Genomic DNA, 17,227 nt, shown 5'->3' with positions numbered 1-17,227 from the left:
CAGCAGAGTGCAGGGAGGCGGGAGAGCAGCTGTGGAGAGGCAGAGCTGCCCAGTGGCAGCTGGGGATGGGCTTCAGGAATGCCCCCAGTGGGCATTTAGCAGGGAATACCTCTCCTCCTTTCCCCTCAAGGTTGTCGACATGCTGCATGTCGCCAATTTCAGGAATTGATAGCATGGTGCTGGAGGGGGAGGGGTGTATTGGGGAGGTGAGGCAGACAGCAATGTGGGATGACACAGAGGCATGTCACGCTGCAGGGAACATGCCTCTGTTTCCCATCTACCACCTCCTGCGCCACTTTGGGTATACTTGAATAAGCCCCGGACAGTGTGAGTTTATAATTAAAAACTACTGACTACAGCTGTACAACAACTAACTAAAGTGTACCTGAGTGTACCTAATACATAGATTTATACATAATACATGGATACCCGGGGCTTCCTCCAGCCCCATGAGCACCGATGCGTCCCTCGCTGTCCACACGAGTGCCTCTGTTCAGCCACAATCAGTCCCGGTAATCTGGCTCAGTCGAGCCAGATTACCAGGACTGACTGCGGCCAAATGGAGGCACTCGGGAGGACGGCGAGGGACACATTGGTGTTCATGGGGCTGGAGGAAGCCCCAGGTGAGTATCAAATCTTTGTATTACAGCAGAGTTTGCTGTATCACTTATGTTACCACAGAGTTACATTACACAATTATAGTGGATCAACTCCTGCATGTGTCGAAAAACTGCACAATACTTTTTTTGTTACTTTATATGAAGAGTAACATCAAACAGAAGTTTACACAGCTGATCAGCAGGTGGCAATATTATTATGTGTATGGGCACAGGCATCAGACCTGGCCATGGCATGCTGCTTCTGATGTCAGAGTGTGTATCTGTGTCAGATTTCACAATCACACCGAGCCAGTAGGTAACAACTGGGCGGACTAACTCGACGAGAACTAAATGTGGCTTTCATTCTAAGAATATGAATCCTATCTTAAACAAATATTCTCAGCAGGTGACTCCTTCTACAAATAGGAAGACTTGATTTCCAGCACTAGATCGGGCATCTAACGCTCCTTTCACATTTGTTTTTATTAACAAAAACGTAGAGTATTTGTCTTTGGTAATTCATTGCTGAAACTTACTATTTAAATGTGGCAAGATGGTGTTTCATAAAATGCTTCATTACTACATCATGCGGTGATCATTAGACAACCAGAGCTGAAAGGAACTACTGCAAAATGGAATTATTTCATTTTTTTACTGTGCTGATAATATTGAAGCATGCAGGTGGGAGCTCAGGTATGACTACAGGCATCCCAGTACCTGAAAATGCAAACACAGAGGAAAGAATACATGCCATTACTGTGGATTACAACATGGTCCAAATCCCTTATGAAATCACCCTATGGATTATTCTCGCGTCCTACGCAAAAATTGGTAAGTTGTTACTGTGCAAAGCATGCAGTTTTGCAACGTTTTGTACCTCTATTCTTGTCATATATTATGTTCACCTGTAGTTCGCTGAAATAGTTGTTTTAAGGATCTCATTCACAGTTTAATCTACATAAGTTCTTTGATATCAAATGAAATTGATTTTGATATCAAATCAAATTGATCTTTACCCTTACTTATTTTAATATGCACTGTATGTTATAATTATGTTATAAAAATGACACCAGAGCAAGACAATGAATTCTTTATTAAAGAAAAATTCCAGCCAATATAAAATTGTAAAAATAGCCACACACTCGCATCTCTAACTTTTGGAAATATAGCTTAGATAAGAAGGTACAAATACCTTTTCTTTTGTGTTTACAGAAACAGTGGTCACATGACAGCTTTGCCTTAAAGAGGAACTCCAGTGAAAATAATGTAATAATGTCATTTTTACAATAATTATGTATAAATGATTTAGATAGTGTTTGCCCATTGTAAAATATTTTAAATCCCTGATTTATATTCTGACATTTATCACATGGTGACATTTTTACTGCTGGCAAGTGATGTAGCTGCTGCTTGCTGTTTTGCCAGTTGGCAACAGCTGTAAACAGCTATTTCCCACAATGTAACAGGGTTCACAGACAGTAAACTGCCAGAAGTACCTCGGTACTCAGAGCTTCTTGTGGGAGGGGTTTAACCACAATATCAGTCATACAGCGCCCCCTGATGGTCTGTTTGTGAAAAGGAATAGATTTCTCATGTAAAAGGGGGTATCAGCTACTGATTGGGATAAAGTTCAAATCTTGGTCGGAGTTTCTCTTTAACCACATAACGACCGCCCCCAGCCGATGGGCGGCGGCAAAGTCTGGGCCCAAACGACCGCAATACGCCCATCGGCGGGGGCGGCTGCGGGAGTGGCTATGCGGCGATCGCGTCATTCGTGACGCGATCAGCCGCCGGGGACTGGCTCCGCCCCCCGTTCGCCGAAACCCGCCGGCCGTTCGGAAGCGCCGGCGGGTTACTGGCATCCGGATCGCCGCTGCAACAGTGTATAATAGGCTTTGTAATGTATACAAAGCCTATTATACTGGCTGCCTCCTGCCCTGGTGGTCCCAGTGTCCGAGGGACCACCAGGGCAGGCTGCAGCCACCCTAGTCTGCACCAAACACACTGATTTCCCCCCCCCCTGCCCCCTGATCGCCCACAGCACCCCTCAGACCCCCCCCTGCCCACCCCCCAGACCACTGTTTGCACCCAGTCACCCTCCTAATCACCCATCAATCACTCCCTGTCACTATCTGTCAACGCTATTTTTTTTTTAAGTCCCTAATCTGCCCCCTACTCCCTCCTGATCACCCCCCCACCCCTCAGATTCTCCCCAGACCCCCCCCCCCCCCGTGTACTGTATGCATCTATCCCCCCTGATCACCTGTCAATCACCTGTCAATCACCTGTCAATCACCTGTCAATCACCCGTCAATCACCCCCTGTCACTGCCACCCATCAATCAGCCCCTGATCTGCCCCTTGCGGGCAATCTGATCACCCCCCCACACCAATAGATCGCCCGCAGATCCGACATCAGATCACCTCCCAAATCCATTGTTTACATCTATTCTCTCCTCTAAACACCCACTAATTACCCATCAATCACCCCCTATCACCACCTGTCACTGTTACCCATCAGATTAGACCCTAATCTGCCCCTTGCGGGCACCCAATCACCTGCCCACACGCTCAGATTGCCCTCAGACCCCCCCCTTATCAATTCGCCCGTGCAATATTTACATCTGTTCTCCCCTGTAATAACCCACTGATTACCTGTCAATCACCCATCAATCACCCCCTGTCACTGCCACCCATCAATCACCCCCTGTCACTGCCACCCATCAATCAGCCCCTAACCTGCCCCTTGCGGGCAATCTGATCACCCACCCACACCAATAGATCGCCCGCAGATCCGACATCAGATCACCTCCCAAATCCATTGTTTACATCTATTCTCTCCTCTAAACACCCACTAATTACCCATCAATCACCCCCTATCACCACCTGTCACTGTTACCCATCAGATTAGACCCTAATCTGCCCCTTGCGGGCACCCAATCACCTGCCCACACGCTCAGATTGCCCTCAGACCCCCCCCTTATCAATTCGCCCGTGCAATATTTACATCTGTTCTCCCCTGTAATAACCCACTGATTACCTGTCAATCACCCATCAATCACCCCCTGTCACTGCCACCCATCAATCACCCCCTGTCACTGCCACCCATCAATCAGCCCCTAACCTGCCCCTTGCGGGCAATCTGATCACCCACCCACACCAATAGATCGCCCGCAGATCCGACATCAGATCACCTCCCAAATCCATTGTTTACATCTATTCTCTCCTCTAAACACCCACTAATTACCCATCAATCACCCCCTATCACCACCTGTCACTGTTACCCATCAGATTAGACCCTAATCTGCCCCTTGCGGGCACCCAATCACCCGCCCACACCTCAGAACGCCCTCAGACCCCAGCCCTGATCACCTCGCCAGTGCATTGCTTGCATCTATTTCCCCCCTCTAATCACACCTTGAGACACCCATCAATCACCTCCTGTCACCCCCTAGCACACCTACCCATCAGATCAGGCCCTAATTTGCCCCGTGTGGGCTCCTGATCACTCGGCCAAACCCTCAGATCCCCCTCAGACCCCCTTCCGATCACCTCCCCAGTGCATTGATTGCATCTATTTTCCCCTCTAACCGCCCCCTGAGACACCCATCAATCACCTCCTGTCACCCCCCTAGCACTCCTATCCATCAGATCAGGCCCAATACATCCTGTCATCTAAGAGGCCACCCTGCTTATGACCGATTCCACAAAATTTGCCCCCTCATAGACCACCTGTCATCAAAATTTGCAGATGCTTATACCCCTGAACAGTCATTTTGAGAAATTTGGTTTCCAGACTACTCACAGTTTTGGGCCCGTAAAATGCCAGGGCAGTATAGGAACCCCACAAGTGACCCCATTTTAGAAAGAAGACACCCCAAGGTATTCTGTTAGGTGTATGATGAGTTCATAGAATATTTTATTTTTTGTCAAAAGTTAGCGGAAATTGGATTGTTATTGTTTTTTTCACAAAGTGTCATTTTTCACTAACTTGTGAGAAAAAATAAAATCTTCTATGAACTCACCATACCCCTAACGGAATACCTTGGGGTGTCTTCTTTCTAAAATGGGGTCACTTGTGGGGTTCCTATACTGCCCTGGCATTTTAGGGGCCCTAAACCGTGAGGAGTAGTCTAGAAAACAAATGCCTCAAAATGACCTGTGAATAGGACGTTGGGCCCCTTAGCGCACCTAGGCTGCAAAAAAGTGTCACACATGTGGTATCGCCATACTCAGGAGAAGTAGTATAATGTGTTTTGTGGTGTATTTTTACACATACCCATGCTGGGTGGGAGAAATCTCTCTGTAAATGGACAATTGTGTGTAAAAAAAATCAAAAATGTGTCATTTACAGAGATATTTCTCCCACCCAGCATGGTTATATGTAAAAATACACCACAAAACACATTATACTACTTCTTCTGAGTACGGCGATACCACATGTGTGACACTTTTTTGCAGCCTAACTGTGCTAAGGGGCCCAAAGTCCAATGAGTACCTTTAGGATTTCACAGGTCATTTTGAGACATTTGGGTTCAAGACTACTCCTCACGGTTTAGGGCCCCTAAAATGCCAGGGCAGTATAGGAACCCCACAAGTGACCCCATTTTAGAAAGAAGACACCCCAAGGTATTCTTTTAGGTGTATGATGAGTTCATAGAAGATTTTATTTTTTGTCACAAGTTAGCGGAAATTGATATGTATTGTTTTTTTTTTCACAAAGTGTCATTTTCCGCTAACTTGTGACAAAAAAAAAATCTTCTATGAACTCACCATACTCCTAACAGAATACCTTGGGGTGTCTTCTTTCTAAAATGGGGTCACTTGTGGGGTTCCTATACTGCCCTGGCATTTTAGGGGCCCTAAACCGTGAGGAGTAGTCTAGAATCCAAATGCCTCAAAATGACCTGTGAATAGGACGTTAGGCCCCTTAGCGCACCTAGGTTGCAAAAAAGTGTCACACATGTGGTATCGCCGTACTCAGAAGAAGTAGTATAATGTGTTTTGGGGTGTATTTTTATACATACCCATGCTGGGTGGGAGAAATCTCTCTGTAAATGGACAATTGTGTGTAAAAAAAATCAAATAATTGTCATTTACAGAGATATTTCTCCCACCCAGCATGGGTATGTGTAAAAATACACCCCAAAACACATTATACTACTTCTCCTGAGTACGGCGGTACCACATGTGTGGCACTTTTTTGCACCCTAAGTGCGCTAAGGGGCCCAAAGTCCAATGAGTACCTTTAGGATTTCACAGGTCATTTTGCCACATTTGGTTTCAAGACTACTCCTCACGGTTTAGGGCCCCTAAAATGCCAGGGCAGTATAGGAACCCCACAAATGACTCCATTTTAGAAAGAAGACACCCCAAGGTATTCCGTTAGGAGAATGGCGAGTTCATAGAAGATTTTATTTTTTGTCACAAGTTAGCGGAAAATGACACTTTGTGAAAAAAAACAATTACAATCAATTTCCGCTAACTTGTGACAAAAAAAAAAAATCTTCTATGAACTCACCATACATCTAACGGAATACCTTGGGGTGTCTTCTTTCTAAAATGGGGTAATTTGTGGGGTTCCTATACTGTCCTGGCATTTTAGGGGCCCTAAACCGTGAGGAGTAGTCTTGAAACGAAATTTCTCAAAATGACCTGTGAAATCCTAAAGGTACTCATTGGACTTTGGGCCCCTTAGCGCAGTTAGGGTGCAAAAAAGTGCCACACATGTGGTATCGCCGTACTCAGGAGAAGTAGTATAATGTGTTTTGGGGTGTATTTTTCCACATACCCATGCTGAGTGGGAGAAATATCTCTATAAATAGACAATTGTGTGTAAAAAAAATAAAAAAATTGTCATTTACGGAGATATTTCTCCCACCCAGCATGTGTATGTGTAAAAATACACCCCAAAACACATTATACTACTTTTCCTGAGTACGGCAATACCACATGTGTGGCACTTTTTTGCGGCCTAACTGCGCTAAGGGGCCCAAAGTCCAATGAGCATCTTTAGGCTTTACAGGGGTGCTTACAATTAGGCACCCCCCAAATGCCAGGACAGTAAACACACCCCACAAATGACCCCATTCTGGAAAGTAGACACTTCAAGGTATTCAGAGAGGAGCATAGTGAGTCCGTGGCAGATTTCATTTTTTTTTGTCGCAAGTTAGAAGAAATGGAAACTTTTTTTTTTTTTTTTTTTTGTCACAAACTGTCATTTTCCGCTAACTTGTGACAAAAAATAAAATCTTCTATGAACTCACCATGCCTCTCACTGAATACTTTGGGATGTCTTCTTTCCAAAATGGGGTCATTTGGGGGGTATTTGTACTATCCTGGAATTTTAGCCCCTCATGAAACATGACAGGTGCGCAGAAAAGTCAGAGATGCTTGAAAATGGGAAAATTCACTTTTGGCACCATAGTTTGTAAACGCTATAACTTTTACCCAATCCAATAAATATACACTGAATGTTTTTTTTTTTATCAAAGACATGTAGCAGAATAACTTTCGCGCTCAAATGTATAGGAAATTTTACTTTATTTGAAAAATGTCAGCACAGAAAGTTAAAAAAGTCATTTTTTTGACAAAATTCATGTCTTTTTTGATGAATATAATAAAAAGTAAAACTCGCAGCAGCAATCAAATAGCATCAAAAGAAAGCTGTATTAGTGACAAGAAAAGGAGGTAAAATTCATTTAGGTGGTAGGTTTTATGACCGAGCAATAAACCGTGAAAGCTGCAGTGGTCTGAATGGAGAAAAAGGCTCTGGTCCTTAAGGGGCGAAAAGACTGTGGTCCCGAAGTGGTTAAAGGACAACTGTAGGGAGGCTGCCAAGTTTTTTTTTTACTTTTGTGCAATACCAGTTACCTGACTGTCCTGCTGATCCTTTGCCTCTAATACTTTTAGCCTTAGACCCTGAACAAGCATGCAGCAGATCAGGTGTTTCCGACATTAATGTCGGAACTGACAAGATTAGCTGCATGCTTGTTTCTCGTGTTATTCAGACACTTCTACAGCCAAATAGATCAGCAGGGCTGCCAGGTAACTGGTATTGCACAAAAGAGGAAAAAAATGGCAGCCTCCCTACAGTTGTCCTTTAAAGCAGACCTGAGCTCAGAACTTCCTCTCTGCTCTAAAAGATGAGCAACAGCATAGCAACCTTTAAATAAAAACATTTCTTTTTTACAGCTGATACAAATGCTGCAATATATCTGCAGTGTTTCTACTTCCTGCTTTCATTGAAGCAGACATAGGGTTAGCATCCTGTGTTTACAATTTAGTTGGTCTGCTCAGGCTGCTGAGATTCCTGTGCTGACACAGCTGAGAGATCAACTTACAGTGGTGATTAGTCACAGATGAGGGGGAAATAGACAGGCTAAACTCTCTAAATACACACAGGGTATATTTCTATGTTTTTCTTTTGTCCTTTGCAAGAAATCAGGTCCTCTCAGTCCTGGACTGCCAGGTAAAATCTTGCACTCTAGACTAGAAGTTAAGGTGCCCATTAATGGTATACTTTTTAGAGAACAATCATCTTTTTAATCAGATTATCCTGATTGTATTGTATGAAAACAGAAGCTGCTGAGCCCAATCGATCCTGAGCGACCGCATTATCAATTATTTCCTTAAAGAAATTATCGTTTTGCATGGTGGAATTTTTTCATAGATATGATCATAACTGAAGTTGAATTATTCAGTGGTGTGGATGGATAAAATATGATCTTTTCTTTTAATCTGAATTACCTTATTGAAAATATGATTGATTGCTGAAAATTGTACCATTAATTGGCACCTTTAGTGGTATACTAAGGTCTTGCTTTCTGGCAGTCAGTTTGGCAGTACAGCATCACCAGATGCAGTGTCTCCCTTCAGCGTTTCAGAGACAGGTTGAAGAAAATCACAGTTGAGTGGTCAATTGATTGCTCTCTCTGTCTCTGAGAAAAGTTTTTATAACATTATTCCTGTATGATTGCCTAATGCAGCTTGCCTGGGATTTAGACAACTGTTCTGCAGCGTCCCCAAACAACAAGCAGCTGCCAGTGTTTTTTTAACAAGTATGAAATAACTTTTTAGGGGTACTTTTTGTTGAAGTAGGTAATTTGGGTGCCATTTGGCACTTATTTGTAGGTCTCAAGCCAACTTTACTGGTTTATGTTCATTACACAGACTTACAGGAAAGGACAGTCAACTTTAGCAGTCCAGGGAAACACACCTCCTCTCATGTGCTGTATGGTGACTTGCGCCATACATTTTAGATGGAGTGCCTACTCCTAGAACCAAAAAAAGGTGGCACATGAAGGAGGAGCGGATTGTCATGTGATCCAAACTCTTTCACTTAGTACAAAAATGAAATCATTTTTACAGGCAGTATAAGGGTCTGTTGACATTGGAGCAGCTAATTGTAGTGCAACAAAAAAATGGGTGCTGCGCATTATGTGAACCGCGGCTACCAAAAGCGGCAGCCACAGTTTGCCCGGGGAAGGGGTTTTAGTTTCCCCAGGGAGGGCTATTAGTTGTCAAAGGGGAGGGTTATTGGTTGCAGGGGGGTTATTAGTTGGCGGGGGAGGGAGGTTAGGTCATAGTGAAATATCTGCAAACATTACAGAAATTTCACTATATTAATTAAGTTGTAGAATATTGGTACATTTACCGACATTCTACTTCTACAATAAAATGCTCCCATAACCAGTTTTTTTTTTCTTTAATTTACTCTGCATGCTACCTTGGGTTTTGGGTACAATTTGGGCTTTGCAATGTAAGCATTGACATGGGTGTTCTAACTATGATTGAATTGCTACTCTATCATCCCATATAACATTTGGGCAGGAGAGTGGCATTGTTCCACCAGTACAAATATCCATTCGCTTCCAGATTACAGCTGGAGCAATGCCTATGTTCTAATCCTATTCTTTCCACTGCAAAGGTAGTGGCAGACATTGTTATTGTCTTTGTAATGAGAGGTAGAAACAGTTAACTAATCAGTAGGTATGACTGACTCGCCACAGATGCAGCCCCATCAAGACTGCAGGGTTTAAAAAAAAAAGTTTTTGAACTTCTAAAGTAGGGATTTTTTGAGCCTTAGGGTCTAAATATACAAGTAAAATATTTATATAACCATATATCAACCTGTGGGGTTTTTTTTAGGGTAGGGGGTAATTAGGAATATAATTAGGGAGACATTTACGGTATAAGCATCTTGGTTGTACAGTGGGTTTCAACATATCAGTTGGTGAGCTATTTTTCACATCAGATGGTGAAAATGTACAGATTGAACTGAGAGTACACTGTGAATAAAACTGATAAATTGTCTTGGCCTCCCCTTCCCCAGGAGGTTTCAACATCACCCTCAATTAGTTCAACTTTGGTCAGCTATTGTCAAGGTATAAAGGAATTTTCCCAACTTCGATTTTCCCATTAGTTAAGAAAGAGGTGTTTAAGTGCTATAAGAAAGGGATAAAACAGCTACTGCCATCCAGCTGAATAAATAAAAAAGTCTTATAACAGTCTCCTTCACTTCAACAAATTGTAAAAAAATGGTTCACCCACTGTGCCTCCTGTTCCACATTTCCTGGTCAGCGCCCTATGATTTGGACATACTGCGCTGTGCATGCACAGTATGTCCTATTGGGCTCTCTGTGACGGCACTCACCGGTGGAGCGCGCGCATGACGGGTATGTCCTCATGCCGGACATCCACCGGCAAGCAATGTCATAGTAATCAAAATAGGATATACTGTGCATGTGCAGTGCAGTATAGAGTTGGGCCGAACGGTTCGCCGGCGAACGTGGTTCGCGCGAACTTAGGTGGTTCGCGTGCGGGTGTCGCACGCGAACGTTTTGCGGCAAAAGTTCGCAAAAAATCGGTTCGCCCCATAATGCACCTGAGGGTCAACTTTGACCCTCTACATCACAGTCAGCAGGCCCAGTGTAGCCAATTAGGCTACACTAGCCCCTGGAGCCCCACCCCCCCTTATATAAGGCAGGCAGCGGCGGCCGTTATGGCCACTCGTGTGCCTGCATTAGTGAGAGTAGGGCGAGCTGCTGCAGTCTCTCATAGGGAAAGATTAGTTAGGCTTAACTTCTTCCTGGCTGCATACCTGTTCTGTTCAGTGAGCCCTCAGCCCACTGCATACCTGTACTGTGATCCTGCCACTGCATACCTGTTCAGTGATCCTGCCACTGCATACCTGTACTGTGATCCTGCCACTGCATACCTGTTCAGTGATCCTGCCAGTGCATACCTGTTCATTGATCCTGCCACTGCATACCTGTTCAGTGATCCTGCCAGTGCATACCTGTTCATTGATCCTGCCACTGCATACCTGTTCAGTGATCCTGCCAGTGCATACCTGTTCATTGATCCTGCCACTGCATACCTGTTCAGTGATCCTGCCAGTGCATACCTGTTCATTGATCCTGCCACTGCATACCTGTTCAGTGATCCTGCCAGTGCATACCTGTTCATTGATCCTGCCACTGCATACCTGTTCATTGATCCTGCCACTGCATACCTGTTCATTGATCCTGCCACTGCATACCTGTTCAGTGATCCTGCCAGTGCATACCTGTTCATTGATCCTGCCACTGCATACCTGTTCAGTGATCCTGCCACTGCGTACCTGTTCAGTGATCCTGCCACTGCATACCTGTTCAGTGATCCTGCCAGTGCATACCTGTTCATTGATCCTGCCACTGCATACCTGTTCAGTGATCCTGCCAGTGCATACCTGTTCATTGATCCTGCCACTGCATACCTGTTCATTGATCCTGCCACTGCATACCTGTTCAGTGATCCTGCCAGTGCATACCTGTTCATTGATCCTGCCACTGCATACCTGTTCAGTGATCCTGCCACTGCGTACCTGTTCAGTGATCCTGCCACTGCATACCTGTTCATTGATCCTGCCACTGCATACCTGTTCAGTGAACCCGCCACTGCATACCTGTTCTGTTCAGTGAACAGTTTGGTGTGTCAGTGTGAAGCAGTACCTTAATTACACTACCTGATTGATGTATACACATGCAAGATGTTTTAAAGCACTTTAGGCCTGTCATTTAGCATTCAATGTGATTTCTGCCCTTAAAACGCTGCTTTGCGTCAAATCCAGATTTTTCTCGGGGACTTTTGGCATCTATCCCACTCCGCCATGCCCCCCTCCAGGTGTTAGACCCCTTGAAACATCTTTTCCATCACTTTTGTGGCCAGCATAATTTTTTTTTTTTTTCAAAGTTCGCATCCCCATTGAAGTCTATTGCGGTTCGCGAACTTTAACGCGAACCGAACCTTCCGCGAAAGTTCGCGAACCCGGTTCGCGAACCTAAAATCGGAGGTTCGGCCCAACTCTAGGTATGAACAAGTAAAATGACCAGGAAATGAGGAACGGGAGGCACAGCAGGCAAAGCAGGTGAAGCGTAAAAGACACCGGGCCATGGGAGGTGCGGTAAGCCTATGCGCACCTCCCCCCACACACAAAGGGCGACATTTAAATTTAAGTTAGGACTAAGGTATCCTTTAACTTACCCTTGTCACTGCCTATAGCTGATGAGCTTCACATTGCGTTCCATGTCCCTTCAATACTTCCACCTTCTGGATTTGAAGGATGAAGCATTGGAGAGACGGAACATAATCGAATGCGGTGTGGAGCGCATCAGTTATAGGCGGCGACAAAGTTATGTTAATTGCCCCCCTTCCGCAGCCCGAAATCTTAAATTGGAATCTGAACGCCGGAAAACATAATTCAAGAGTGCTTATGAACCTCTTTTTCATGTGTATTGTATGTCTTATTAAGGTTGCATGGTTCTCTGTATTTTAGAGTATAGGGGATTGCAAGATTTCTATTTCTATTTGTAATTGATAGAATTGCTTTTACTAATATGGTTTCGGGCAATCTCAATTAGAAGTTTTCACCAGTCGTACAATGTTATAACAACCACAGCCTGAGGTGGAAAGTTAATCTTTACCAGGGCGTAACAAAGTCCCCCACGAATCGCAGTCTCGGGGTTAGCACAGGGGGCTGAGAGGCCCAGGCTTAGGGTGCAGAGTAGTGCCGCAGAGTAGATTCATACTGTACCTCATTCTGGTGGTGGGACATGTCCTCTTCACTCTCTCTTCAGGATAGCCACCATGCAGCCAATCTGGAGCCACGAGGTGATTGGTGGCATGGTGGCTACAAAGAAGAGGAAGGAAAGGGGACCTGTTCCACTGCCAAGGTACCGTAGGAAGCTCCGCTGCCACGCTACTCTGCAAGATCTGTGGTGGTGGGGGAGGAATCATGTGAGCTGCACACACTGGAGGGGGGATGGGGTGTCAGCACACACACAGCACCAGGTGGGGTGAAGAGGAGTTCTGTAATCTACACTGCCAAAGTAATGTCTGTTTTGCAGAATAACAACTACACTATACTGGAGGGCAGTATCCCCAAATGAAACTAGTAAACAGGAACTAGCCACAGACTTCCTGCCTTGTTTGTTGTTTATTAGATTGCAGGTCTGCTTGAGATACTTACTGAAATCATGGCAGACAGAAAAGTGACTGAGCACAATGAGGCATGTTCACTACAGGTCGATAAACTTTACAGGTGTAGGCAGCGTATGTACAGTTTATTGGGCATTACGCAAATTATGTAGCACGTTACACAATTTGTGTAAGGCCTGGTAAACTTAACGTGTGCTGCCTAAACACACCAATTTACCAACCTATAGCAAATATACCCCAATGTCACAAGTGTGGTACAATTAGCACTGTGTTCTATCACTACTGTGATTATGTGACATTACTAATTACAATTCTATTATTTGGCAGGTTTCCACCTATACCATAAATTGCCAGCGATAATGCCAGAGAGCTGCATTCTTATAGCTATTGGGGTGTTACTTGGAGCAATCATATTTGGAACAGATCACAAAGCTCCACCTGCGATGAGGACCGACATATATTTCCTTTATCTTTTGCCTCCAATTGTCCTGGAAGGAGGATACTTTCTACCTACCCGACCTTTTTTTGACAACATTGGATCAATTATTTGGTGGGCTGTGATGGGAACACTTATTAATGCCTTTGGTATTGGCCTTTCTCTATATGCCATTTGTCAGATTGAAGTCTTTGGATTAACAGATGTAAATCTGCTGCAAAATTTGTTGTTTGGAAGCTTGATATCGGCAGTGGATCCAGTGGCTGCTCTTGCCATCTTTGAGGAGATATCTGTTAATGAACAACTACATATGATGATCTTTGGAGAATCTTTGCTAAATGATGGAATAACTGTGGTAAGACATGTTCTACTATATATAAGTGAACTGCTCACCGATCAACCAGACTAAGCAATTTCCTACAGGGTTATACCATCATGGCACTGTAACAACTTTTGCCAGGAAGTGATCCATAGTTACTGTAAGCCACAATTGTCCTAATCCTTTATTATAAAACCCCTGTGTCTCTGCATCCCGTGTCTGTGTGTATGTGTGTCCCTGCATTTGCGCTACTGCACATGTGCTGCAGGGCCACCCTTAGGACAGGGAGCAGGACAGCCAGAGGGCGGCCAGCCGGGCGAACTTGTGTGCGTGCCTGGCGGACGCGTGCTGGCAGGTGGCGGCAGTGATGGACCTAGCCTGTTTTTAAATGGGCTAAGGTCACTAGTATTTCATAAAGTGATAAAGGGATGAGTAGTGCTCTGATTACATTCAAACCTGAACTAAAATGTAAAGTAAAATAATCAAACTTAATTTGGAAAAGGAGCCCATACAACCCGCTACCAGGCTCTAAAAGTGGACTTTAGTGTGCTGTACTAGAGTGCAGGTTCTACCTGCCCATTAGTGGATCAGACCTACTAAGTATTATTTTGAAAGGGCATAAAGTAGTAGACTGCATAAAGGCTGATAATATTTCACTGGAATGTAAACACTGAAACAAGTTGAAAGGAACCACTTGCAGAAAACAGCAGTGTGCCACAATCCCTGTCCCTGTATCCCAAGTGGCATACACCAGTGATACAGCACAAATGGATCAGCACCACTTCCAGCTTCAGTAATTATGCTCTGTTATTACATGTGGAAGACAGCAGCAATAACAGATGCTGTTTCAGGCAGCATGCCCTTTCTCAAATTGCATAAGCCATGGCCTAACCCTAAGACCACCATGGTGGTGACTAACCTTAACCCACTCTAGTGAGAGCCTAACCTCAAACCCCCCTTGAGGTGCCAAACTTTAACTCCCCCCACCACCATCAATACTTTCCGTATCACCACCGCCAGTGTCTTGTTGAAAAGGACACTTGTTATGCAAACTACCACTACAATTAGAGGGCATACTTTTCAAAAGAATGCGTCTCGAACCCTTTGCAACTGTTCCATTTTTAGGTGCCATCTACACTGAGGGAAAGCTGTTCAGTCTGGAAGATGTAGTTTTTTGCTAGTATAATGAACCGAACGTGACATTGTTATGCAAGATGGACGCATCAAACCCATTTTGTTTTAATTGTGTTTAATTTTAGGCTGTAATTCTACTTCAATGAACCAATAGACAGGCTTACATTTTCAAATGGGAGGGATCTCCTACAGACATTGGGAGCCTTTCTCCAGTCTCTAACAGTATTGGTATTTTCATATATTTCTCCACGGCATAGTTTTGGAGCATAAAAAAAAAATGTTTTGACATGTCATTTTTCAAAAACTGTTAATTCTTTATATGAACTTTATCATCACATGCTCAGTTTATATTACTAAGGTTTTCTTCATGATATTTTACATCCTGCGCTAACATGTTGAAAGCATATAGGTTCAACTTTTTACATCTGCTGCTGTTGGCAATTGCAGTTAAGGGCATAGAGTAGGCACAGGCAAACCAAGCAGATGCCTAGGATGATACCTGTAGAAGAGGGCACCACATAGCTATTCTTAGAACACTGTGTTTTATGAAATTCTTACACACAAGTGCTAGTTGGATTATAATTTTAACACCTAAAATGGGCACTGTTGATTAGCATAGCAAAGAAGACTTGAATACCATACCAATGAATGATATGGGGGTGTTATTGATGTTCTAAGTAAGTTGGAATTGTTTTAGATTTGGTCTGAATTGATTGTGCAAATTTTCTGAATTGTCAGGACAATATTCTGATTTGTAAAAACCCAGGCTGTACATAAACAGTAATATATTTCTTATAAAGTGGTTACACGCCCCTTATAACAATTATAGGAAGGATTTATTATGTGGGTTCGGAGAGTTTAAGCAGGTGAGGTTTCTGGCTTGCTACCAATTTGTGCATTCTTTACAGACTAATTTTGTGAAACAAAATCCTTCATGCATGTAATCTAGTGTAGGTGTCAGTGGTGTAGCTAGGAGCTATAGGCCCCAGTGAAAGTTGACATGGACCACCAACACCCACCATGGACAGCTGTAGCATCAGAAAGTTTGAAACAGGAAGGGAACAGTTTGTTAATGATAACCACTATTGTAAATGCATATAGAGATGATCATTCATCAGGACACCACCAATGATGAGCTAATATGGCAGATGACAGAAGGCCCCTAATGAGCCCCTCTGGTCCAGGGGCCCTGGTGCCGGAGCTACCTCTGCATCCTCTATCCCTAGGGGAACTAAAGGGGTATAAAACTCAGTATTTCCTCTTCACTCTAAAAGATTATGTACAGCATAAAATGTACTATCACAAAAATGTATCAGAACAGCATTCAAACACTTAGGGCCTGTTTCCACCACACGCAGATTGCATTAAAATAAACAGACTCCAATGAATGCCTATGGGCCTGTTTCCACTAAATGCGATTTTTCTGCTGCAGATTTTCCCATAGGCATTCATTTGAGTCCGTTTTTCTGTATCCAATCTGCGTGTAGTGGAAACAGGCCCTTAGGGCCTATTTCCACTACATGCAGGTTGGATGCAGAATTGATGCAGAATGGATGCAGAAAAACTGACTCGAATGAATGCCTATGGGAAAATCTGCATCAGAAGAATTGCGTTTAGTGGAAACAGGCTTGGAGGCTTTCATTGGAGTCAGTTTTTCTGCATCCATTCTGCATCCAATCTGCGTGTAGTGGAAATAGGCCCTTAAGCACAGCACTTTGTTCATCAGTGGATAGCTCCTTTCTTCAGTGGGCAGCTTCTGCCCGCATCCAAAGAGGTGATATTATCTTTTGTTTACATTCCTTTGTCAGATATATTTAGTAAACATTAGCAAACTGAGCTTTACTGAGCTGAGAAGAAGAAAGAGCTGAGAAGTGATCACTAGATAGATTTTGATATATAAATACAGCAGCTGTGCAACAAAATGCAATGTCAGCTTTCAGAGCAAATAAACTGTAGTTTGGGAAAGTGTCATAGTTACATAGTTACATAGTTATTTGGGTTGAAAACAGATATACGTCCATCAAGTTCAAACAGAACACAAAGTACAACACCATCCTGCTCCCTCACATATCCCTGTTGATCCAGAGGAAGGCAAAAAAACCCTTACAAGGCATGGTCCAATTAGCCCCAAAAGGGAAAAAAATTCTTCCCGACTCCAGATGGCAATCAGATAAAATCCCTGGAGCAACACCACTGGGCATTACCTAGTAATTGTAGCCATGGATGTCTTTCAGCGCAAGGAAAGCATCTAAGCCCCCTT

At 43.8% G+C, this 17,227-nt stretch overlaps 1 protein-coding gene across 1 annotated transcript in view; it reads left to right on the top strand.

The window, feature by feature from the left end:
- The first annotated feature begins 1,094 nt into the window (after window positions 1-1,094).
- Window positions 1,095-17,227, top strand: part of SLC9A4 (solute carrier family 9 member A4) — a 75,931-nt gene continuing 59,798 nt past the window's right edge. The window contains exons 1-2 of the mRNA XM_068265287.1: window positions 1,095-1,430; window positions 13,406-13,869. Coding sequence (XP_068121388.1) covers window positions 1,232-1,430; window positions 13,406-13,869 — 663 coding nt within the window. The 5' untranslated portion in view covers window positions 1,095-1,231. The remainder of the gene's footprint in view (window positions 1,431-13,405; window positions 13,870-17,227) is intronic.

Source organism: Hyperolius riggenbachi, chromosome 2 (genome assembly GCF_040937935.1).
Source record: "Hyperolius riggenbachi isolate aHypRig1 chromosome 2, aHypRig1.pri, whole genome shotgun sequence".
NCBI lineage: Eukaryota > Metazoa > Chordata > Amphibia > Anura > Hyperoliidae > Hyperolius > Hyperolius riggenbachi.
The sequence above is the reverse complement of the archived record's forward strand: the minus strand, read 5'-3'. Positions and strand labels throughout refer to the sequence as shown.